Here is a 20173-nt window from a genome sequence, read left to right as displayed (position 1 = left end):
TGAAGCAGGCCAGCGCTGTGATGTGCTCCTTGGTCCCCAGAGCCTGCTGGTACATGTGGTTTGCGCCCCGGGGAGAAAGCACTTTGTGCCTGCTCTGGTCGTTGTTACAAAATCCAGACTCATCTCAGTTATAGATTTGTCTGGGTTTCTCCCTCAACCCACTCTCCTCCAAGTGCTTTTCATAAGAAGTGAAGAAGATGTCTATCGTCGAACGTGTGGCACACTCAGCTCTCCCCCTGTCCAGGGTGTCCAGCCTCCTCATGCTCAGGTTCTTGTGAGTCCTCCTAAATATTTCCCACCACCTCTTCTCAAGTGGTGGGATTGTTTCCCCTGGGTGCCCGAAACTTACAATAGAATAGAATATAAACGTATCCATCCAGGATGAAAATTATTGTTTTGGCATCACCATACACATCCAAATTTACATCAAACACATTGAGAACAGTCAGTCCAGCATTCTACATGCATAAACAAATAGAACCCCAAATACCTGCGTATTTCATCAGCCTCTGTCTGGTGAAGGGGAACCCATGGCTGGCGTTGTAGATACAGTACTGCACCAGTGAACTTTCATCCTCTGGTGCAAGCAATGTGGGTGGTCCACCGCGACAACCATGGATTACCCGGCCTCCCAGCCTGTCCGCCAGGGTCTGCCGAGGTACACCATGCACCTTGGTAGATAATAAAATAAAACTGTTACTTGCAGATAAAATTCATATAGACGTGGTAATCTCCTAAAAACAAAAGATGCCTAACCTTGGCAGCCTGGCGGCTAGCCATCCCTGCCCCGCAGTCCTCCATGGCGTGGAACATGTCCATCTCACTCCACTGCTTCCTCATGGCTTTCTCCATGCTGTGGTGGTAAATACATGTAGCTAAATAACTTGGCATATTATACACATTCTAGAAAGATAGCTCTATCTGAATATGTATAAGCATTTACATTTCAAAGTTAAGGCATTGAAAGGTGATGAACGATTTCACAATAATTGAAAGTGTAACTGTTTTTTGTTTGATGTTATCTGAAACAAATACTGTCCCAATTAGTTTAATATTGATGCATACATTGTAACATTTTACTAAATACTGCCTCTACGCAGCTGTTGTAAGATGAAAAGATGAAAAGTTAATGGTTCAAAGTTCTAAAAATATTTTTGCAGATATTTGTGCAAAACACCCCCGTCAGAAGACTCCAATTTTGATACGGTAAACTTGACAACATTCAGTTGTTTTCGTGATATGTATTATCTAACACTTAAAATTATTTTCCTTTTTGCTTACTTAGCAGTTATATCAACATTTAGCAACCAAGCTAGCAACATTAGCAAATGTGTTAGCTATATTTCAGAGGTAAAGAGTTAAATGATGTGTGGTCTGTCGTGCAGTCAAATTGTACAATATACAGCGTGTCCCACAAAATGTGTATTCATATTACTTTTTAGAAAACTCTCAAAGCCTAACTTAACTTACATAAATTGCAATACAAATCAGTGGTCAGCTAGCTAGAAGGGTGTCTTTAGTCGCAAAACTTACCGTTATTTTCCAGTCCATTTAAATCTTTAGGTCGAGGTGATTTAGTCCTCCAACCGCTAGAAAGTGTCCGATGTTGGGGGAAAATTAGCTATACTGATTTGCAGTTACTTTTGTAATATACAGTATCGTTGATGAAACTGGCTTCTATTTCTCTGTCCACTGTGGTCTAAGAGGCTAAAGAACCGGTCCCAGCCACCCTAACCCACACAACTCGGTTTGAGTCACACAACAAAAAAACATAAAGTAGGTCTCCTAGCATTACAGCACAATACAGACTGGCTGGAAATAGTCATTTTCAGCTGCAGTACATACTGTACAGTATGTGGAAGATAGTTCTGTTTGAAGTTTCTGTACTTTGTGGGATACAAAGACATGAAGCACATCACCGAGGATGCACGCACGCTCGCTCGCTCACTCACTCACTCACTCACTCACTCACTCACTCACTCACTCGCTCAAAGCCTGTATGTTGGTTTACAGGATATTTTGTCTCTGTCTGTCTAACTTTGGTGGAGCCCTAAAGGTATTGTAACACAACTTAGTCGTGGGTTGATAAAATGTAATGTCTCTGACACACATCACATCATGTGCGCAGGCAGACAGGCACAGACTCACACGTTACATGATACTATGCCTTTACATGTTTGTAATGTATCTCTCTATCAGAGGAAGCTGGTGAAAGGAGCTATAGAAGGATGGGCTCATCGTAATGGCTGGAATGGTTTCCATGTGTGATGTGTTTGATACCGTTCAATTTATTACATTCCAGCCATTACAATGAGTCCGTCCTCCTATAGCTCCTCCCACCAGTGTCCTCTGTTCTCTATCACTCCCCATTTCCTGTGAAAGTGTCGTAACACGATAACTCATAACGCATTTATGGGTGGAAGAAACCAGACAAATGGATTTGTTGTTCACTTTAGACTGCTAATAAGCTTTCTGAACTGACACTGGTCCTTTCCTATCATCGGTAAACATGCCCAGTCAAAAGAATTAGAGAGAGATACTACAAACTTGTCCAATAATATAGTAAATGCTAATTTGTGGTTTCCTTTACAACATGTTTTGCTACAGTGTCCTAATACAACCCAGGCAGAGGTGGTATAGCAGCCAAACTCCCTGATGTATGATCTTTATTGATTATATGAACATAATGAATGGTGTGTGTTTGAATCAGCCTTGTGTATTATTCTCTATGATTATCACCAGAAAATAGGTAATGTGACTAAATCTGTACGCGGAGTTAGAATTCTACTTTGACTCTGGTGCTCACTTTATAAATCATGATATTTTGATCAACTATGAATTAAATTGACATATTTTATCAGAAAGCTACAAAAAAATTGCCTTGGTAAATTGTAAGCAAGAGTTCATCTACACTCAGTGCTTGACCATATACATTTGACGAAATACACAAAAAAAATGTATATCACTGCACGTCTTGCTATGCTGCTATCAAGATTTCAAGTTAAATTGTTGAGGTGATCGTAGATTCACCACCAGAATGTGGCTAATAAGCCACCGTTAGCTAACTGAGCGTAGGGCAGAGATGTTCTCTCTTACCGTGATCTCGGTCTCCCTCTCTAGCTTTTTTGTTTTGGTGAAAGTAAAATAAACATTGAATACATTTAATCCTCAGGTCCTCAGGAACAATTGCATTTAGAATGAAGTATCTTTTACCCCTCTTCTGACCAATTAGTCTGTATATTGTAAGTATACACAAACACCTACCATCATTCACTTCCCATCATTCACCTCCAGAAGTTTACTCGAAATATGAGTTTATCCCTTCACTTCATTTTGTTATAACATCTTTGATCTGACAGACGTTTACGTGAAACCCAGAATGCATTGTATGATGTCAACAAACATGTCAACAAGCTGTCTTCATCATAATCAGTACATCATTCACAAAATTATTTTACACACATCATATGTGTCCTTTACAATCTATGCAGGAATCGGAATGCATGATTTGTCACCAGACCTTGAAAACATGCACATGAAACAGTAAATCAATCAATTATTACCTCACAAACTATAATGATTCATTGATACAAGTGGCGGGTGCCGGCAGTCAATTACGTAACCTCTAACACTCACTCAGAGCCACTCAGTGTTGTTTATGTATGTAGCTAGTGGGCTAAGCTATAGCATTAGCAATGTCTTTCAAAAGGAGACAATTTACAAATGAGTAAATTCTGACAATGAGTCTGAGTATGAAAGTGAGGAATCAGGTTCTGACAGTGACAGTGGTCCCCCCAACCTTGTGGCCATTGAGAACCCTAAATCAGAGGCCCCCCTGCCCACCGATGATGTTCCAGGTCCCCTTGAAGATGCTGGTGGTGATGGAGGCAGGCCAAAAGTGTGTCTGAGGTAGCTGGAAGGCCGCTAGCCATTTCACCCCTCCTGCAAAGCCCCTTGCCATCTCCTTCTGCAGCAGAGTGATTCAAGCTGTTTCTGACAGAGGAGCTAATGGGAGACATAGTGAAGGAGACCGATTGCTTGGAGCTACAGGAGAAGAGAGAGCCAAAGCGACGTGTGCGACATGAAGACAGGATTTGTCCAGAACATTAAAGTCAACACAGTGTTGACCATTGAGCTCCAACATTATACAATGTGCTCAAGCACTATTGAGCACATCTGTAGCAATGACTGACTGACTTGACAAGTGATCTCACATGATACTGTGCCTTTAGCAGTGGAGGTTCCTCAGAGGAGGAAGGGGAAGACCATCCTCCTCAGTAAATTTCATTCAAATAAATATAGTGCTACCTTCGAAAAAAGTTATTTTTTGACAAAACAATACTAAATATATTCACATGTAACCAAATAATTGATGACAACACACTGTTTTGCAATGAAGGTATACAGTTACCTCTGGGGCGGCAGGTAGCCTAGTGGATAGAGCGTTAGGTCAGTAACTGAAAGGTTGCTGGATCAAACCCCCAAGCTGACAAGGTAAAAATCTGTCATTGAACAAGGCAGTTAACCCACTGTTCCCTGGTAGGCCGTCATTATAAATGAGAATTTGTTCTTAACTGACTTGCCTGGATAAATAAAGGTTAAATTAAATAAATAAATAAACAGCACTCTGAAGGTGGAGCTGTTCTGTAATTCTCTGGGTACATTGACTTCAACACAAAACCTAGGAGGCTCATGGTTCTCATCTCCTTCCATAGACTTACACATTAATTACTGTATGAAAACTTCCAGAGGACATCCTCCAAATGTATCAGAACTTTTGCAGCATGAACTGGCATGTTTTCCACCCACTCAAAGGATCAGAGAATGCACTGAACAAAAATATAAACGCAACATGTAAAGTGTTGGTTCCGTGTTTCATGAGCTGAAATAAAAGATCCCAGAAATGTTCCACACACACAAAAAGTGTATTGCTCTCAAATGTTGTGCACACATTTGTTACATCCCTGTTAGTAGGCATTTCTCCTTTGCCAAAAATAATCCATCCACGTGACAGGTGTGGCATATCAATAAGCTGATTAAACAGTTTGATCATTACACAGGTGCACCTTGTGCAGGGGAAAATAAAATGCCACTCTAAAATACAGTGCAGTTTTGTTACACAACACAATGCCACAGATGTTTAAAGCTTTGAGCGAGTGATACATTTGCATGCTGACTGCAGCAATGTCCACAAGAGATGTTGTCAGATAATGTAATGTTAATTTCTCTACCATAAGCCGCCTCCAACGTCGCTTTAGAGAATTTTGCAGTACAACTGGCCTCACAACCGCAGACCACGTGTAACTACGCCAGCCCAGGACCTCCACATCCGGCTTCTTCACCTGCGGGATCGTCTGAGACCAGCCACCCAGACAGCGGTGAAACTGTGGTTTTGCACAACCGAAGAATTTCTGCAGAAACTGTCAGAAACCGTCTCAGGGAAGCTCCTCGTTCTCACCAGGGTTTACACCCCTACCTTTTTCGTTAAGATATCTGTGATCAAGAGATGCATATCTGTATTCCCAGGAATGTGAAATGCATAGATTAGGGCCTAATGAATTTATTTTAATTGACTGATTTCCTTTCCTGAACTGTATGTTGTGTTTATATTTTTGTTCAGTACATGTACAAAACATTTGGAACACTTCCTAATATTAAGTTGCAGCCCCGTTTTGCCCTCAGAACAGCCTCAATTTGTCGGGGCATGGACTCTACAAAATGTCAAAATTATTCCACAGGGATGCTGGCCCATGTTGACCTCAATGCTTCTCGCAGTTGTAACAAGATGAGAGAGACAAAAAGCGAGGTATAAAGGCAAAAATCCACCCCTTCATCTACACTGATTGAAGTGGATTTAACAGGTGGCATCAGTAAGGGATCATACACACACCCTGTATTCACCTGGTCAGCGGAAAGATTTAATTTAACATGTTCATATTATTGTATAACCCCTGAAAAAGTCCTGTTCATAGGACATTCCTATCTTGCGATATTTGAGTTGATATTTGTTCATCTTAGTCCACCTGTGTCATTGTGGTGCCATTTTTGGAAAAGGCTTTGCCTTTGACCTGTGCATTATGTCCTGCGACACTTTGACCCAGAATACTGACACAAACATTGTAATATCTCAGCAATGGTAAGGCCTGCAGACATGAAACAAAGAACACTGTGCTTCTGATAGTATTGTATGTTGTATGATCTGGTATGGTCAGTTCAACTCTCAAAGCAATGTTTAGTTTACAACCCTAACACCCAATAATAAGCAGTGAGTGAGTGTGTGAGTGTGATGGGGATTGATTAACTAATTGATTGTGACAGACCTGAGATGATGGTGTAGCCGATGCCTCTCGGTCTCCCCAGATCCTGGTCAATGGCTCTTATCTTGCGCACCTCATAGCCCTGTAGACATACACACATAGGAAAAAAAGAGGTTTAGAGCACTTATTATCTTGTAGACACTATAGTAAGCACAACTTCTCATCCCCTTAGACTCTGCCACACCAAGACACTCCTCACACACACACACACACACACACACACACACACACACACACACACACACACACACACTACCTACCTATCGTTTCAAAACTCTCCAGCTGAGCAGATGAGGTTGCAACTCATGAAAAAAAGTAGAGAATGAGAAAGAGAGAGAGAGAGGGGTGAAGAAAAATAAGCTATTTGAAAAGTCTTTGATCCGCAGTGTTCTCGGCCTCCGCGCCTCAATCCGACAAGGTGGCGGTGCTTAAAAACATCTCTCCATCCCTCTCTCTCTTTCTCCCTTTCCTTCTCTCTCACATTCTCTCTCGCTACCTTTGCTAAGCCGACCAGAAAACACCCCCCCTCTTCTCTCTCCATCCCTCTCTCCCTCTCTGCCTCCCATTGATCCAGCAAATTGTGTCTGAGCATGTTTATGCTCCAATTCTGCCAAAGCATCTTTTGTCATTGACTAATTACAGCAGAATCAATTAAAGGTATTTTAGATTGGAGCGATCACTACCAGAGACAGAGGGAAGAGAGATGGAGATGGGAGAGGGTAGGTAGAGACGGAGAGAGAAAGTGAGCGAGAGAGAGATGGAGAGAGCTGAAGTAATATGAGCAATATTCTCCTGCTGTCCACACAAGTGAAACATGTTCAATCAACCGGCATTTAAACCCCCTACCCTTCACCCTCTCTTACCATTCCTCCCTCCCTCTCAGCTCTCACCTCCTCTCCTCTCTGTTTCTGTTTCCCTTATCCTTGTACAATGCTACCTTACACCCTCCCCTCTCCCACTCCCTCTCTCTTTCCTTTCAGCTCACCAGTTTGACAGCCAAATTGTCTTTGTCCCAGAAAGGGTTTAAATGGCATCTCTGACAACACAAATCCATAACAGCCCAAAAATCTGTCCCTATGCTGTTCTTTGACAAATACGTTTCAATCTCAACCTGCCATCAAAGTTTTGTATGGATGTTTTGCGGAATGAGAGAGACAGAAAGGGATAGAGGGAGAGAGAGGGACAGGGAGAGATGGAAGGAGTGAGAGATAGAAAGAGAGAGAGAAACAAGAGAGCTGGAGAGAGGGAAAAAGAAAGACAAGGAGAGGGAGGGATGGCATTTGAAAAATGACCTATGACAGGGCTACGTGTTTGATATCTGTTTACGTGAAAATGTCACCAGCCTTGAGGACAGTTGACACCCACTCAGTCAGTCAAGCCCAGTGGCTTATCACAGGCAAACACTAGCAAACTGAAAATAACAGATGCCTGTTAGAATATGATCTGAGGGCAGGAGTGTGTCAGAATAGCACATTTACAGTATCGTGGCACTAACCATGCCTTGCAAAAGTATTCATCTCCCTTCACGTTTTTCCTATGTTGTTGCATTACAACTTGTAATTTAAATGGATTTTTATTTGGATTTCATGTGACATACACAAAATAGTCCAAAGTGAAATGAAAAAAAAATTGTTGTTTCAAGAAATTCACAGAGAAGTGGAGCATGCATATGTATTCACCTCCTTTGCTATGAAGCCCCAATATAAGATCTGGTGCAACTAATTACCTTCAGAAGTCACATTATTAGTTAAATGAAGTCCACCTGTGTGCAATCTGTGTCACATGATCTCAGTATATAAACTCAGCAAAAAAAATAAGAAATGTCACTTTTTCAGGACCCTGTCATTCAAAGATAATTCTTAAAAATCCTAATAGATCTTCATTTTTATCTGCATTTTTATAAAAAATAAATAAATAAGATGGCGAAGCAATGCAGACGTGTTTTGTCGTCCTCTCGTGTACTTTGTATTTTTTGTCTTTTTTTGTATATATTTCAATTTTATTTTCAATCTCTTTTCCATTTTTAAATTAAATATACCTTCCGGTAACCTGCCTCACCCAATGTGATACGGAACCACTATTTTTTTTTAACCTTACAGCCAGAACCTCCATCAGAGGCTAGCCCATCAGCAGTTAACCAGATAATTATCTACCAGCTATTTAGTCATTGTTAGCCACTGCTAGCAGCCTTTACCTTCCGCACAGACACCAGCTCTTTTTTTTAGCCTGCATAATACTTGCCAGCCTACCAGTATCTGACTGTTTTCTCCACTACAACGCCGAACTCCCACCGTAAACCCTGGACCATTACTCCTGATCATCACAGCTAGCTAGCTGCCATCGAGTGAACCAGCCCCGAAGCTAGCCCTGAGCCAGGCCCACCTCCCGGCGTACTCAGTGGTCACCCGGACTCTCCCCAAACACGGCTAGAATCCACTGCTCCACCGGTTCCCTTGCCGCAAGCTCTGGACCTTTGCATCGGATCATTGCTGCTAGCTATCTGCTACTGAGTGGCTATAGCAGCTAATGCCCTTGCCCCGGCGCTAGCACCAGTTAACTGCGAGCCACGCGCATCTCCCGGCTAGCAAACAAAATTACTACAACTACAATACCTCTTTCACCATCTGGCTTGGACCCTTTGACGACACGGTGCCCCGCCATACTACCACAACTGGTCTGCCGATGAAACTCCATCCGCTGTGCCTTCAACCCGGCCTTTGCCGGACGTCGGAGCAGACGCTTCTACTCACCCCGGCCTGCTAACTTTAAACATTGTGTCTCCCCCATTCTAGCGTAGTAACAACTACTCTTCGGCTTCCCATCTCCATCTATTGCTGTTCACTGGACCCTATGATCAGTTGGCTACATAGCTGATGCCTGCTGGACTGTTCATTAATCACGGTACTCCATTTTGTTTACATTTGTTTATCTGTCGGGCCCTGCCGCGAACTCAGGCCCTGTATGTAGTTAACCGACCCTCTTTACCCACTCATCGCCATTTAACCTGTTGTTGTTGTCTTAGCTGATTAGCTGTTGTTGTCTTACACGTTGTTGTCTTAGATAGCTCTCCCAATCAACACCTGTGATTGCTTTATACCTCAGTTTTTGTCTCTCTCAAATGTCAATATGCCTTGTATACTGTTTAGGATATTTATCATTGTTTTAGTTTACTCCGGAGCCCCTAGTCCCACTCAACATGCCTCAGATACCTCCTTTGTCCCACCTCCCACACATGACGTGACCTCACCCAGCATAACTAGTGCCAATCTCTCTTATCATCAACCGATGCCTGGGTTTAGCTCCACTGTACTCGCACCCCACCATACCCCTGTCTGTACATTATGACCTGAATCTATTCTACCACACCCAGAAATCTGCTCCTTTTATTTTCTGTCCCCAATGCACTAGACGACCAGTTTTGATAGCCTTTAGCCGTACCCTCATCCTACTCCTCCTCTGTTCCTCGGGTGATGTGGAGATTAACCCAGGCCCCGCGTGTCCCCAGGCACTCTCATTTGTTGACTTCTGTAACCAAAAAAGCTGTGGTTTCATGCAGGTTAACATAAGAAGCCTCCTCCCTGAAATTGTTTTATTCACTGCTCTAGCACACTCTGTCAACCCGGACGTCCTAGTCGTGTCCGAATCCTGGCTCAGGAAGACCACCCAAAACCCTGAAATTTACAACCCTAACTATAACATTTTCCGACAAGATAGAACTTCCAAAGGGGGCGGTGATGCAATCTACTGCAGAGATAGCCTGCAGAGTTCTGTCTTACTATCCAGGTCTGTACCCAACAATTTGAGCTTCTACTTTTAAAAATGTACCTTTCCAGAAACAAGTCTCTCACCATTGCCGCTTGCTATAGACCACCCTCTGCCCTCAGCTGTGCCCTGGACACCATATGGGAACTGATTGCCCCATCTATCTTCAGGCAGTGGAAATGTTTTTTGGGGGATTCAGTTCATTTGCATGGCAAAGAGGGACTTTGCAATTATTTGCAATTCATCTAATCACTCTTCATAACATTCTGGATTATTTGCAAATTGCCATCATACAAACTGAGGCAGCAGACTTTGTGAAAATTAATATTTGGTATTCTCAAACCTTTTGGCCACAACTGTACAAGTCTCTGCTAGGTAAAGCTCCGCCTTAACTCAGCTCACTGGTCACCATAGCAGCACCCACCCATAGCACACGCTCCAACAGGTATATCTCACTGGTCAACACCAAATCCAATTCCTCCTTTGGCTGCCTTTCCTTCCAGTTCTCTGCTGCCAATGACTGGAACAAACTGCAAAAATGACTGAAGCTGGAAGCCATATCTGTTTAACATAACATATTTTAAATAATCCATCTACCTTGAGGATCTGTTTGGACAATTTGCACATTTGGATCAAAATTACTGTTAATTAATTTCATCACTCCTTTAGAATTTCTTTGCCCATGGGGAAAAAAAATGCAGTTTCTTATACTGGCATCATTCACAAGTGAAAATATATAATTCACAAGTGAAAGGCTAATATTGTCACCCATCAGATTATTCTTGATTTAATCTTGTCTTTACATATACTAAATAATATATGTGTGAAATTTGTTTTGATTTAGAATGGACCATTATCATGCACCTGTCTCGAAACAGGGGCAGCGGGAAAAAATACATCATCTTGATGCATTTAAATAGCGAATGGAGGACGCTTTTCCCGTGGTTGAGTTTCATGCCAGCCATGTTGTAAAGATAAACAATGTGCTTAATATTAGGAAAGTTGAGAAATAAATACAGATGGCCTAGCCTATAGAAAGCTGATGGGATCCTCCTCTTTTTATTATTGGCCATCACTCTGTTTTCTAGCGCAATTGCATAACCTATAGAAATGTTGCGCAACATGAGCTCATGGGCTCTAAAGAAGTGCTGGATTAGATTTTCGAATACATTTGCATTGATGTCAGAGTGATTGGGACAATAGAGTGCTGAGTACCAGGCAGTTAGCAAGTTTGGTAGGCTACTAATTGTAATGGCTGCTTCCAACTCACACCCTCAAACACCTAGATGCCCTGAGCGCAGCTCACTCTCCAGATCCAAATCACCAGAATTCTAATCACCTGTTGACACACTATTTAGTTCAGTTCTTTGCACCCCATCACTGTGAGGTATCGTTTGTTTTGTGACACACATCTTACAGAGCTCTGTTTTTCCCTGTGATTTACTCCTCCCGTTTATGATAGTTTTTGCCTGCTTCACAAACGATGCCTTTTGCCTATTCCCTTTCTGTACTTTAGCCTATCGGATTTCCTGTTATCTACCTATTGCCTGATATCCCGGACTACGTTATTGGTCTTTCCCTGCCTGTACTGTTGCCCTTTTGGACCCCTGTGTATGACCTTCTGCATGCCCCTGGACCCAGCTACATGCCTCCTCATGTGGTCCTTTGCAATGAACACCTGCTGCGCCCTGCGCTTGGAACCAGCTCTCTGTCTCCCCTCGTGTTCATTTCACGAATGACCATCAGCAGCATCAAAGATTGGAGAAGCCTATTTACCGTGACTAAACGGACACATGGAATTTGACTGCCTTCATGACTCATAACCACCAGTGTGGAGTTAATAGTCACCGCAACAGCCCTAGTGGTGGATCTTGGATGATTTGAGGCTATCTTGCTTATACATTTTTGCCACAAGTGGATCTTCCAGCAAGACAATAACCTCAAGCACACATCAAAATACAGAAATAAATGGTTAATTGACCACAAAATCTAAATATTGCAATGGCCATCACTGACTCTGGATTTGAACCCCATTGAAACCCTGTGGTTAGAATTGAAGGATATCAAAATATGGAAAGATTCTGTAAGGAGGAATGGTCTAAGACCCCTCCCAATGTGTTCTCCAATCTCATATAACATTTTTAGGAAAAGTCTCAATGTCATTATCTTTTTTTTTTTTTTTTGGGGGGCTGTAAGAGCTACTGGTTGTGCAGGATTTAGTTCCAACTCTATTCTAAACACGTCTAATTTGACTAATCAGTTACTACTCCGGACTTTGATCAGCTGAATCAGGTGTGTTAGTGTAGGGTGTAGTAAAAGCCAAACCCACCCAGTAGCTCTTCATGAAGACAGAAAACTCTGTTAGCCACACTTTCTCTCTGCCCCCCCCTCCTTTCTCTCTCTCTCCCTCCCTTCTTCCTCAACCCTCTTTCACTTACTCTCTCTTTCTCCCACATACCTTATTTCTTCCTCTTCTCTCTCTCCTTCGTCTCTTCCCACTACCGCTCCCCCTGACCTTCGTTGTGACAGCTGATTTATCGGAGAGTTGGGGAGACACCAGGCGTCGCCTCAGTCATACCCAGTTAATATGCATTGAAATTTAGCACTTGACATTTCACTACCGCACCGCATAGATGGTACTAGGAGAGCAAGGAGAGCAGCGCAATTAGAAAGGGGACAGAGAGGGGGACTGAGGAAGACAAGATGAAGGGGGAGTGAGGGAGGGGACAGAAATAGGGGGAGTAAGAGAAGGCAAGAGAGAGGGATGGGGTAGTGCAGTTAGAGAGGAGAGAGGTCTCCCAAATTGACTCTGGATTTTCAGACATTGCCAAAATATATGTGATAAAGTAACTATTTGTCCACACTGCCTCCAACACGTAGCGGATATTTTTTTGTTAATTTTATCAAGTTTATCAGGGCTCATACAAAGACGATGTAGTACATTGAGTTGGAAGTCCATTGTTTGATTATAGTAGCTTTATATTGTGTTTTCCATACATTCCCCCAACTCTTCTCTGATATATGCACCTGTAATTCACCCTACCATGAGTTCTTAAGATTATCTAAAGATAATATTAGAATGTTAATGATATTGTGATAAAAGTTTGAAACAGTCCCAATGTTTTCCCCCTGATAAAGTAATTCGGCTCAGTAATTTTTTGTAACAATCCTTTTTTAACAATCCATTTTTTTACTCTGCATTGCTGGGAATTGGCTCGGGAGTAAGCGTTTCCTGACAAAGTCTACACTTCTTGTATTCGGCGCAAGTGACCAAAATTGTACTTCATTTTTTATTAGAATTGCCTTACTTGAATGTACCTATAAACATTTCTTTGGGATAAAATTAATTCTTGAAATTATTTAAGCCTTTTAATTGAGCCTTTCAACAGTTGAGACTCTAGGAAGCAGGACGGAGGGCAGGGTTGTGGAATGTAGGTGAGTGTCTCGGAATGTCATTAATCAGTTTATATTTCTGTTGAACGTCAATGTATGAGTGATAATTTGATTTGGTTTAATGCTCACAACAGAAATAGGGTCTGCTGTAAAGTGTAGACAACGTAAAGGCATTGTAGCACAATATTGATTCTCAATTTTAAGCCATGACAAATCCTTTGGTTGTTGAATCCATGATGCCATGTGGTTAAGTTGCGCTGCCCAGAAATACAATTTAAGGTTAGGAAGGCCAAGCCTACCCAATAATTTGGACAGCTGCAGTTTTTATAACTCATATAAAAGCCTTCTTATTTTGCCCTAAAAATGTGCCTATTGCTGTATTTAGGCAAGTTTTTAGAGGAAGCATTGAAAACAGATAAAGCAGTCTTGGTAAGATATTCATTTTCACTGGAGAGACCCGACCTGCATCTAGATCTTCAGTGATTTTACTAATCACAGGGGGAAGGGGGGGGAGTAGTTCAAAGCATATAGTTTCCCATAGTCTGACGTAACATTAACAGCCAAGTAGCATATGCTCGTATCAGTCCACTTAAATGCGTAGTTGCCTTTGATGCTTGAGTTTTCAGCACAAATGTCATCATTGCAATAGTTTCAGTAACGTAAATGTTACAGCCTGATGTAGCACCATATTCACCCATTCATTTAAATATATTTGGAATTGTTGTCTCAGCCTCTGTGGCATCATCTGCATATAGAGATATATTGTGTTCTTTTGGCCCCACCTGCAGACCATGAATGTTTATCGCACTTTGAATAGCTTTCGTCAGAGTTTCTATACTAAGGGCAAATAAATCTCCTTGACGATTTCCACGTTGTAGCAAAAAAGAATGCAACATATCCCCATTTGTTCTAACATGATTTTGGACTTTCATATATCAACTCTATTTCAAAAAGCGCTCCCCAAAACCAAACTAATTTAATGTTGCTAACAGAAAAAAAGTGTCCTTTTGTTGTTGGGTATAACTTTCTGCAAATGTCAATAAACCCCTGGGCAAGATGTAACTTTGCCCAGTACAGTTCTGATAGAGAGTATATTGTTCAGCTGCATCCTTTTTCAGTTGCAGTGCAAGAAGTTTCCCTGGTTTGTCTCCCTGAGTATAGGCCTAGTATAGAACCCTCAGCTTTATAAGTAAGAAGCGTAATAAGCTCAACTGAATTAGTGTTCCTTGTTTCGTTTGTCTTTCCTCTAAGGGGGAGATTTCACTCTCAATCTTCTCTTGTTTTTTTATACATACTTTTTTGAACAGATATGAAGAGGTTATAATTTGACTCCTAAAATAAGGCATTCTCCCATAAAAGTGGAGGGCTGATACCTTCCGTTGATTTAAATTGACAAAATTTTCAGCTTAAATAACCTTTTGAAAACAAGTTTCTCCAAGAAGAGAAGCATTTAGCCTCCACCTGTATGTACCAGGAAGTCAATCGTTTAACTTTAGTTTTAGGGATACAGGACTATGATACGAGATGGTAATGTTATTAATAATACAGTTTTCTACCTGATGAGCTAAGATCTGAGGGATAAGAAAAAAGTAAATCCTAGATTAAGTGCCATAGGGATTAGATGTTGGGTGTAATTTTTAATGTTGGGTGTAACTTTCTGCAAATTTTAATAAACCCCTGTTCTTCACAGAGAAATGTAACTGCTCTAGACATTTTGAATATGGGACCATTTTATATCCATATGTGGATATAAAATGCAATTAAAGTCACCTCCAACTACACAATGTGTATTTGACTGCTTTGCGATCTCTAAGAAACATCTATTAATAAATTGTGGGGAATCATAATTTGGTGCATATACTGTATATTAGCAAAAGTTAAATGAATGCCAAATAATGGGCACTGAATAATATCAAACTGACCCTCTGAATGAGTTACCTTATTTTTCAATGTAAAAGACGTCAGGAGAGAAAAAAGTTGGACCAACCCATTTCCATTTAAGCTTTTTGTGCTCGTTATCTGATAAGTGAGTCTCCTGGAGGAGAGCGATGTCAAAATCCATTTGTTTTAGCTGTGTCAATATTGTTTTCCATTTGACCACATGTATAAGCACTTCACATTATAAATCTGAATGTTATTAAGTGACGTCATTGTCAGTATAAAGTGTAAATATCAATCACTACAGTCATTGATTTGAATGCACCTTTTCCTTGTACCCATAACTGCAGAAAGAAATGCTATTTTGTTTCTCAACAAACAAAACAGAGCAACAAACACACAGAGGAACAACAAGAAAATCAACACTAAAGGAGACTGAACAGTGAAATTAAAAGAAGAACACAGGGTGGTGTTCTTTATCATCATTAGTCATTTAGGTCAACATTGGATCATTCAGAGATCCTCACTGAACTTCTGGAGAGAGTTTGCTGCACTGAAAGTAAAGGGGCTGAATAATTTTGCACGCCCAATTTTTCAGTTTTTGATTTGTTAAAAATGTTTGAAATATCCAATAAATGTCGTTCCACTTCATGATTGTGTCGCACTTGTTGTTGATTCTTCACAAAAAAATACAGTTTTATATCTTTATGTTTGAAGCCTGAAATGTGGCAAAAGGTTGCAAAGTTCAAGGGGGCCGAATACTTTCGCGAGGCACTGTACCATCCAGACAAGCTGTAGGTTACAGATTGCTGAATAAGTCCAGCAATAAGGTCCCAAATATTAGCATAAACCCAAATAGTTTCTAGTCCTTATGAACAAGGGGTCGCTTTAGTAGTCAATGTGGATTGGAAAATGTTCCGCGGTAGAGATTTAGGCTACTGCTTGGGCCTTGAGTCCTTCTGACTGGCCCAACAGTTTGCCACATACTGTACTGTAGTCTGTATATTTTTTGGACCCTTTCCTCAAATCTGGAAGGTGGTGTAATCCCAACGGAGCGCAGGAAGGACTTGGCATCAGGCACAGAAGATGTGGGTCTTGCTCTCATGGGTGACACGCAGCTTCGCAGGGAACATCAGAGAGTATGTGATGTTTTGGCTGCCAATTCTCAATTGATCACATTATAATCTTTTATTTTCTGCAACAGCTCAGCAGTATAGTTTAAAGTTTCAAATAATAGCCATTGAAGATAGATGTGCGTTTGTCCTTGAAGAATGTTCTCCCTTGGTTTATCGACAGCTGCATTATCTCTTTCATTTAAAAGCGCCTGATGATAGTGCTTGACCTCTGTTTCCTTCACTCAGGGCCTGCTCTAAGGTGCAGGCGTGACTCTGTGGGCCTTCTCAATGACCAGAGGTGTAAAAGCCTCAATTTCCAAAACCTCGCTCAGTATCTTGTCCATGAATGTAGACATTTTCTGCCCCCTTTCTGCATTGATTTCGACCACAAAAATGAGATGAACCTCCACCATCTCGGTCTCTGTTTCAGCTGTAATGGCAATCTCTACCACCTTGAGGAGTTGGGGGTCGGTGAACGGCTTAACCACGGTGAAAATCTATTCTGTTTGATGCTGTGTTTCTCTTGAATACTTATCCTTACTCATTGCCAGTCCGATTTAAAGGTCAAATATGTACTTTTAACTTGTGAAAGTTAATTTAGGCAGAAATTCACAGCCTTCCCCCCAGAATACCAAAACCAAACATAACTATGTAATCGGTAGCTTATCAATAGTTTGTTGATAGTAGGAAAATGTATTTCCAAATACATTCTAAAATACATTAAATGATTGCACATTTTGCTGTGTTACAGCCTGAATTCAAATTATATATAAAAACAATTCTCTGCACACTACACCCCATAGTGAGGACATTTAAAAAAAAAAATGTTTTTGCAAATGTATTGAAAATGAAATACAGAAATAGCAAATTTACTTAAGTATTCACACCTCTGAGTCAATACTTTGTAGAAGCACCTAAGACTCTAATAGCTTTCCACACCTGGATTCTGCAACATTTGCCCATTATTCTTTTCAAAATTATTCAAGCTCTGTCAAATTGGTTGTTGATCATTGCTAGACAACTATTTCCAGGTCTTGACATAGATTTTCAAGTAGATTTAAGTCAAACATTTTACTCAACCACTCAGGAACATACACTGTCTTCTTGGTAAGCAACCAAGTGTAGATTTGTCCTGTGTTTTAGAGTATTGTCCTGCTCAAATGTGAATGAATCTCCCAGTGTCTGGTGGAAAGCAGACTGAACCAGACTTGACTTTTTTTTATCCTGAAAAACTCCCCAGTACATAATGATAACAAGCATACCAATAACATGATGCAGCCACCACTCTGCTTGGAAATATGGAGATTGGTACTTAGTAATGTGTTGTATTGGATTTGCCCCAACATAATATGTTGTATTCATGACAAAAAGTGAATTGCTTTGCCTCATTTTTGCAATATTACTAATGCCTTGTTGCAAACAAGATGCATGTTTTGGAAATAATTTTATTCTGTACAGGCGTCCTTTTTTTCACTATGTCAATTAGGTTAGTATTGTGGAGTAGCTACAATGTTGTTGATCCATCCTCAGTTTTCTCCTTTCATAGCCATTAAACTCTATAACTGTTTGAAAGTCACAATTGGCCTCATGGTGAAATACCTAAGTGGCTTCCTTCCTCTCTGGCAAATGAGTTAGGAAGCAGCCCTCGTAGTGACTGGGTGTATTGATACACCATCATTTCACCATGCTCAACCATCTACCAATAGATGCCCTTCTTTGCGAGGCATTTGAAAACATACCTGGTCTTTGTGGTTAAATCTGTGTTTGACATTCACTGCTCGACTGAGGGACCTTACAGAGAATTGTATATGTGGGATACAGAGATGAGGAAGTATTTTTTTTAAATTATGTTAAACACTAGTTGCACACAGAGTGAGTCAGTGTAATTTATGTGACTTGTTAAGCAAATGTCTCCTCCTGAACGTATTTAGGCTTGCCAAAGCAAAGGGATTGAATACTTATTGACAGTAGACATTTCACCATTTCATTTTTAAATAACTTGTAAACTTAAAAAAAACATAATTACACTTTAACATTATAGGTATTATGAGATCCCAAAATCTGAATTGGATCTATTTCAAATTCAATCTGAAACACAACACAATGTGGAAAAAGTACTTTCAGAAGCCACATTAACTGTTATGACAATCCATCTCATGGGAGACCAAAAAGCACTGAGACAAAGCCTTCTTGTCACGTTCTGACCTTTATTCCTTTGTTTTGTCTTTATTTAGTATGGTCAGGGCGTGAGTTGGGGTGGGCAGTCTATGTTAGTTTTTCTATATTTTCTATTTCTGTGTTTGGCCTGATATGGTTCTCAATCAGAGGCAGCTGTCTAGCTGTCCCTGATTGAGAACCATATTTAGGTAGCCTGTTTTCCTTTGTGTTTTGTGGGTGTTTATTTTTAGTCTTTGTGTGTCTGCACCAGAGAACTGTTTCGGTTGTCACTTTGTTGTTTTGTATTTTTGAAGTGTTCAGTTTCTTAAAGATGAACACTAACGACGCTGTACTTTGGTCCTCTCCTTCTTCCACCGACGACAACCCTTACACTTCTAATAGTCTTCTAATATATTTTGTCAAAATGCTTTTTATTGTACTTGACACATACCAAAACCATACCAAAAGCAAAAACCTAAAAATTCCTTCTAAACATAATACTTTGTATTCATGACAAAAAGTTATTTGCTTTGCCACACATTTTTACAATACTACTAGTGCCTTGTTGCAAACTGGATGCACATTTCGAAATATTTGTATTCTGTACAGGCTTCCTTCTTTTCACTCTGTCAATTAGGTTACTATTGTGGAGTAACTACAATGTTGTTGATCCGTCCTCAGTTTTCTCCAACACAGTCAACAAAATGCTACCGTGCTACAATATATTTTGTCAAAATGCTTTTTTATTGTTCTTGACAAATACCAAAACCATACCAAAAGCACTAACACACATTTAAATGCGTTTAAATGAATACAAAAATCACGACACAGATGATATACTATCGGACACGTAGTGAGTCTATGTAGTGACTCCATGCTTGACGAGATCGACAACGGGCAGAACTTAATGTGTACTGGGTCGTTTCGCAAAATGAGTCCCATTTGCAAAATGATATCCCTTTAATATGTTACGTAGACATTAAGCACCAATATTGCATTTTAAAGCCTGTTATATGAAATGAAGTGCCTTTTAATATAGACCAAATGGAGAATTCAATAAATTGAATTTTCAATATGAATAAACACTTGCCAAAGTGCCAACATTTTGACATGTCCCTCCGTGCAACCTCTGTGGGTCCATGTCATGTGGTTAATTTTTTTTTGTGTTAAAATGGAGCAAAACAGACCATTTAATAAAAATAAATAAATAATATTGTTTTGTATATGAAAACGAATAATGATCTCCATTTTGTATATGAAACAAATAAACAATGGGGGCAAGTAATTTGGGTAGCCATTTGATTAGGTGTTCAAAAGTCTTATGGCTTGGGGGTAGAAGCTGTTTAGAAGCCTCTTGGACCTAGACTTGGTGGTCCGGTACTGCTTTCCATGCGGTAGCAGAGAAAACAGTCTATGACTAGGGTGGCTGGAGTCTTTGACAATTTTCAGGGCCTTCCTCTGACACCGCCTGGAATAGAGGTCAGGATGCACCCCTGAGTGGCCCCCGTGTTAAGGATCAGCGTGGTGGATGTGTTGTTACCTACCCTTACC

General features: G+C 40.6%; 1 protein-coding gene across 1 annotated transcript in view; it reads right to left on the bottom strand.

The window, feature by feature from the left end:
* Positions 1-20173, bottom strand: part of LOC121840656 (cadherin-23-like) — a 237881-nt gene that overhangs the window by 45155 nt on the left and 172553 nt on the right. Inside the window, exon 9 of the mRNA XM_042305196.1 lies at positions 6321-6399. Within this exon, the coding sequence (XP_042161130.1) occupies positions 6321-6399 (79 nt within the window). The remainder of the gene's footprint in view (positions 1-6320; positions 6400-20173) is intronic.

This window comes from Oncorhynchus tshawytscha, linkage group LG24 (genome assembly GCF_018296145.1).
Source record: "Oncorhynchus tshawytscha isolate Ot180627B linkage group LG24, Otsh_v2.0, whole genome shotgun sequence".
Taxonomy (NCBI): Eukaryota; Metazoa; Chordata; class Actinopteri; order Salmoniformes; family Salmonidae; genus Oncorhynchus; species Oncorhynchus tshawytscha.
This window is presented reverse-complemented; position numbering and strand designations above follow the sequence as displayed.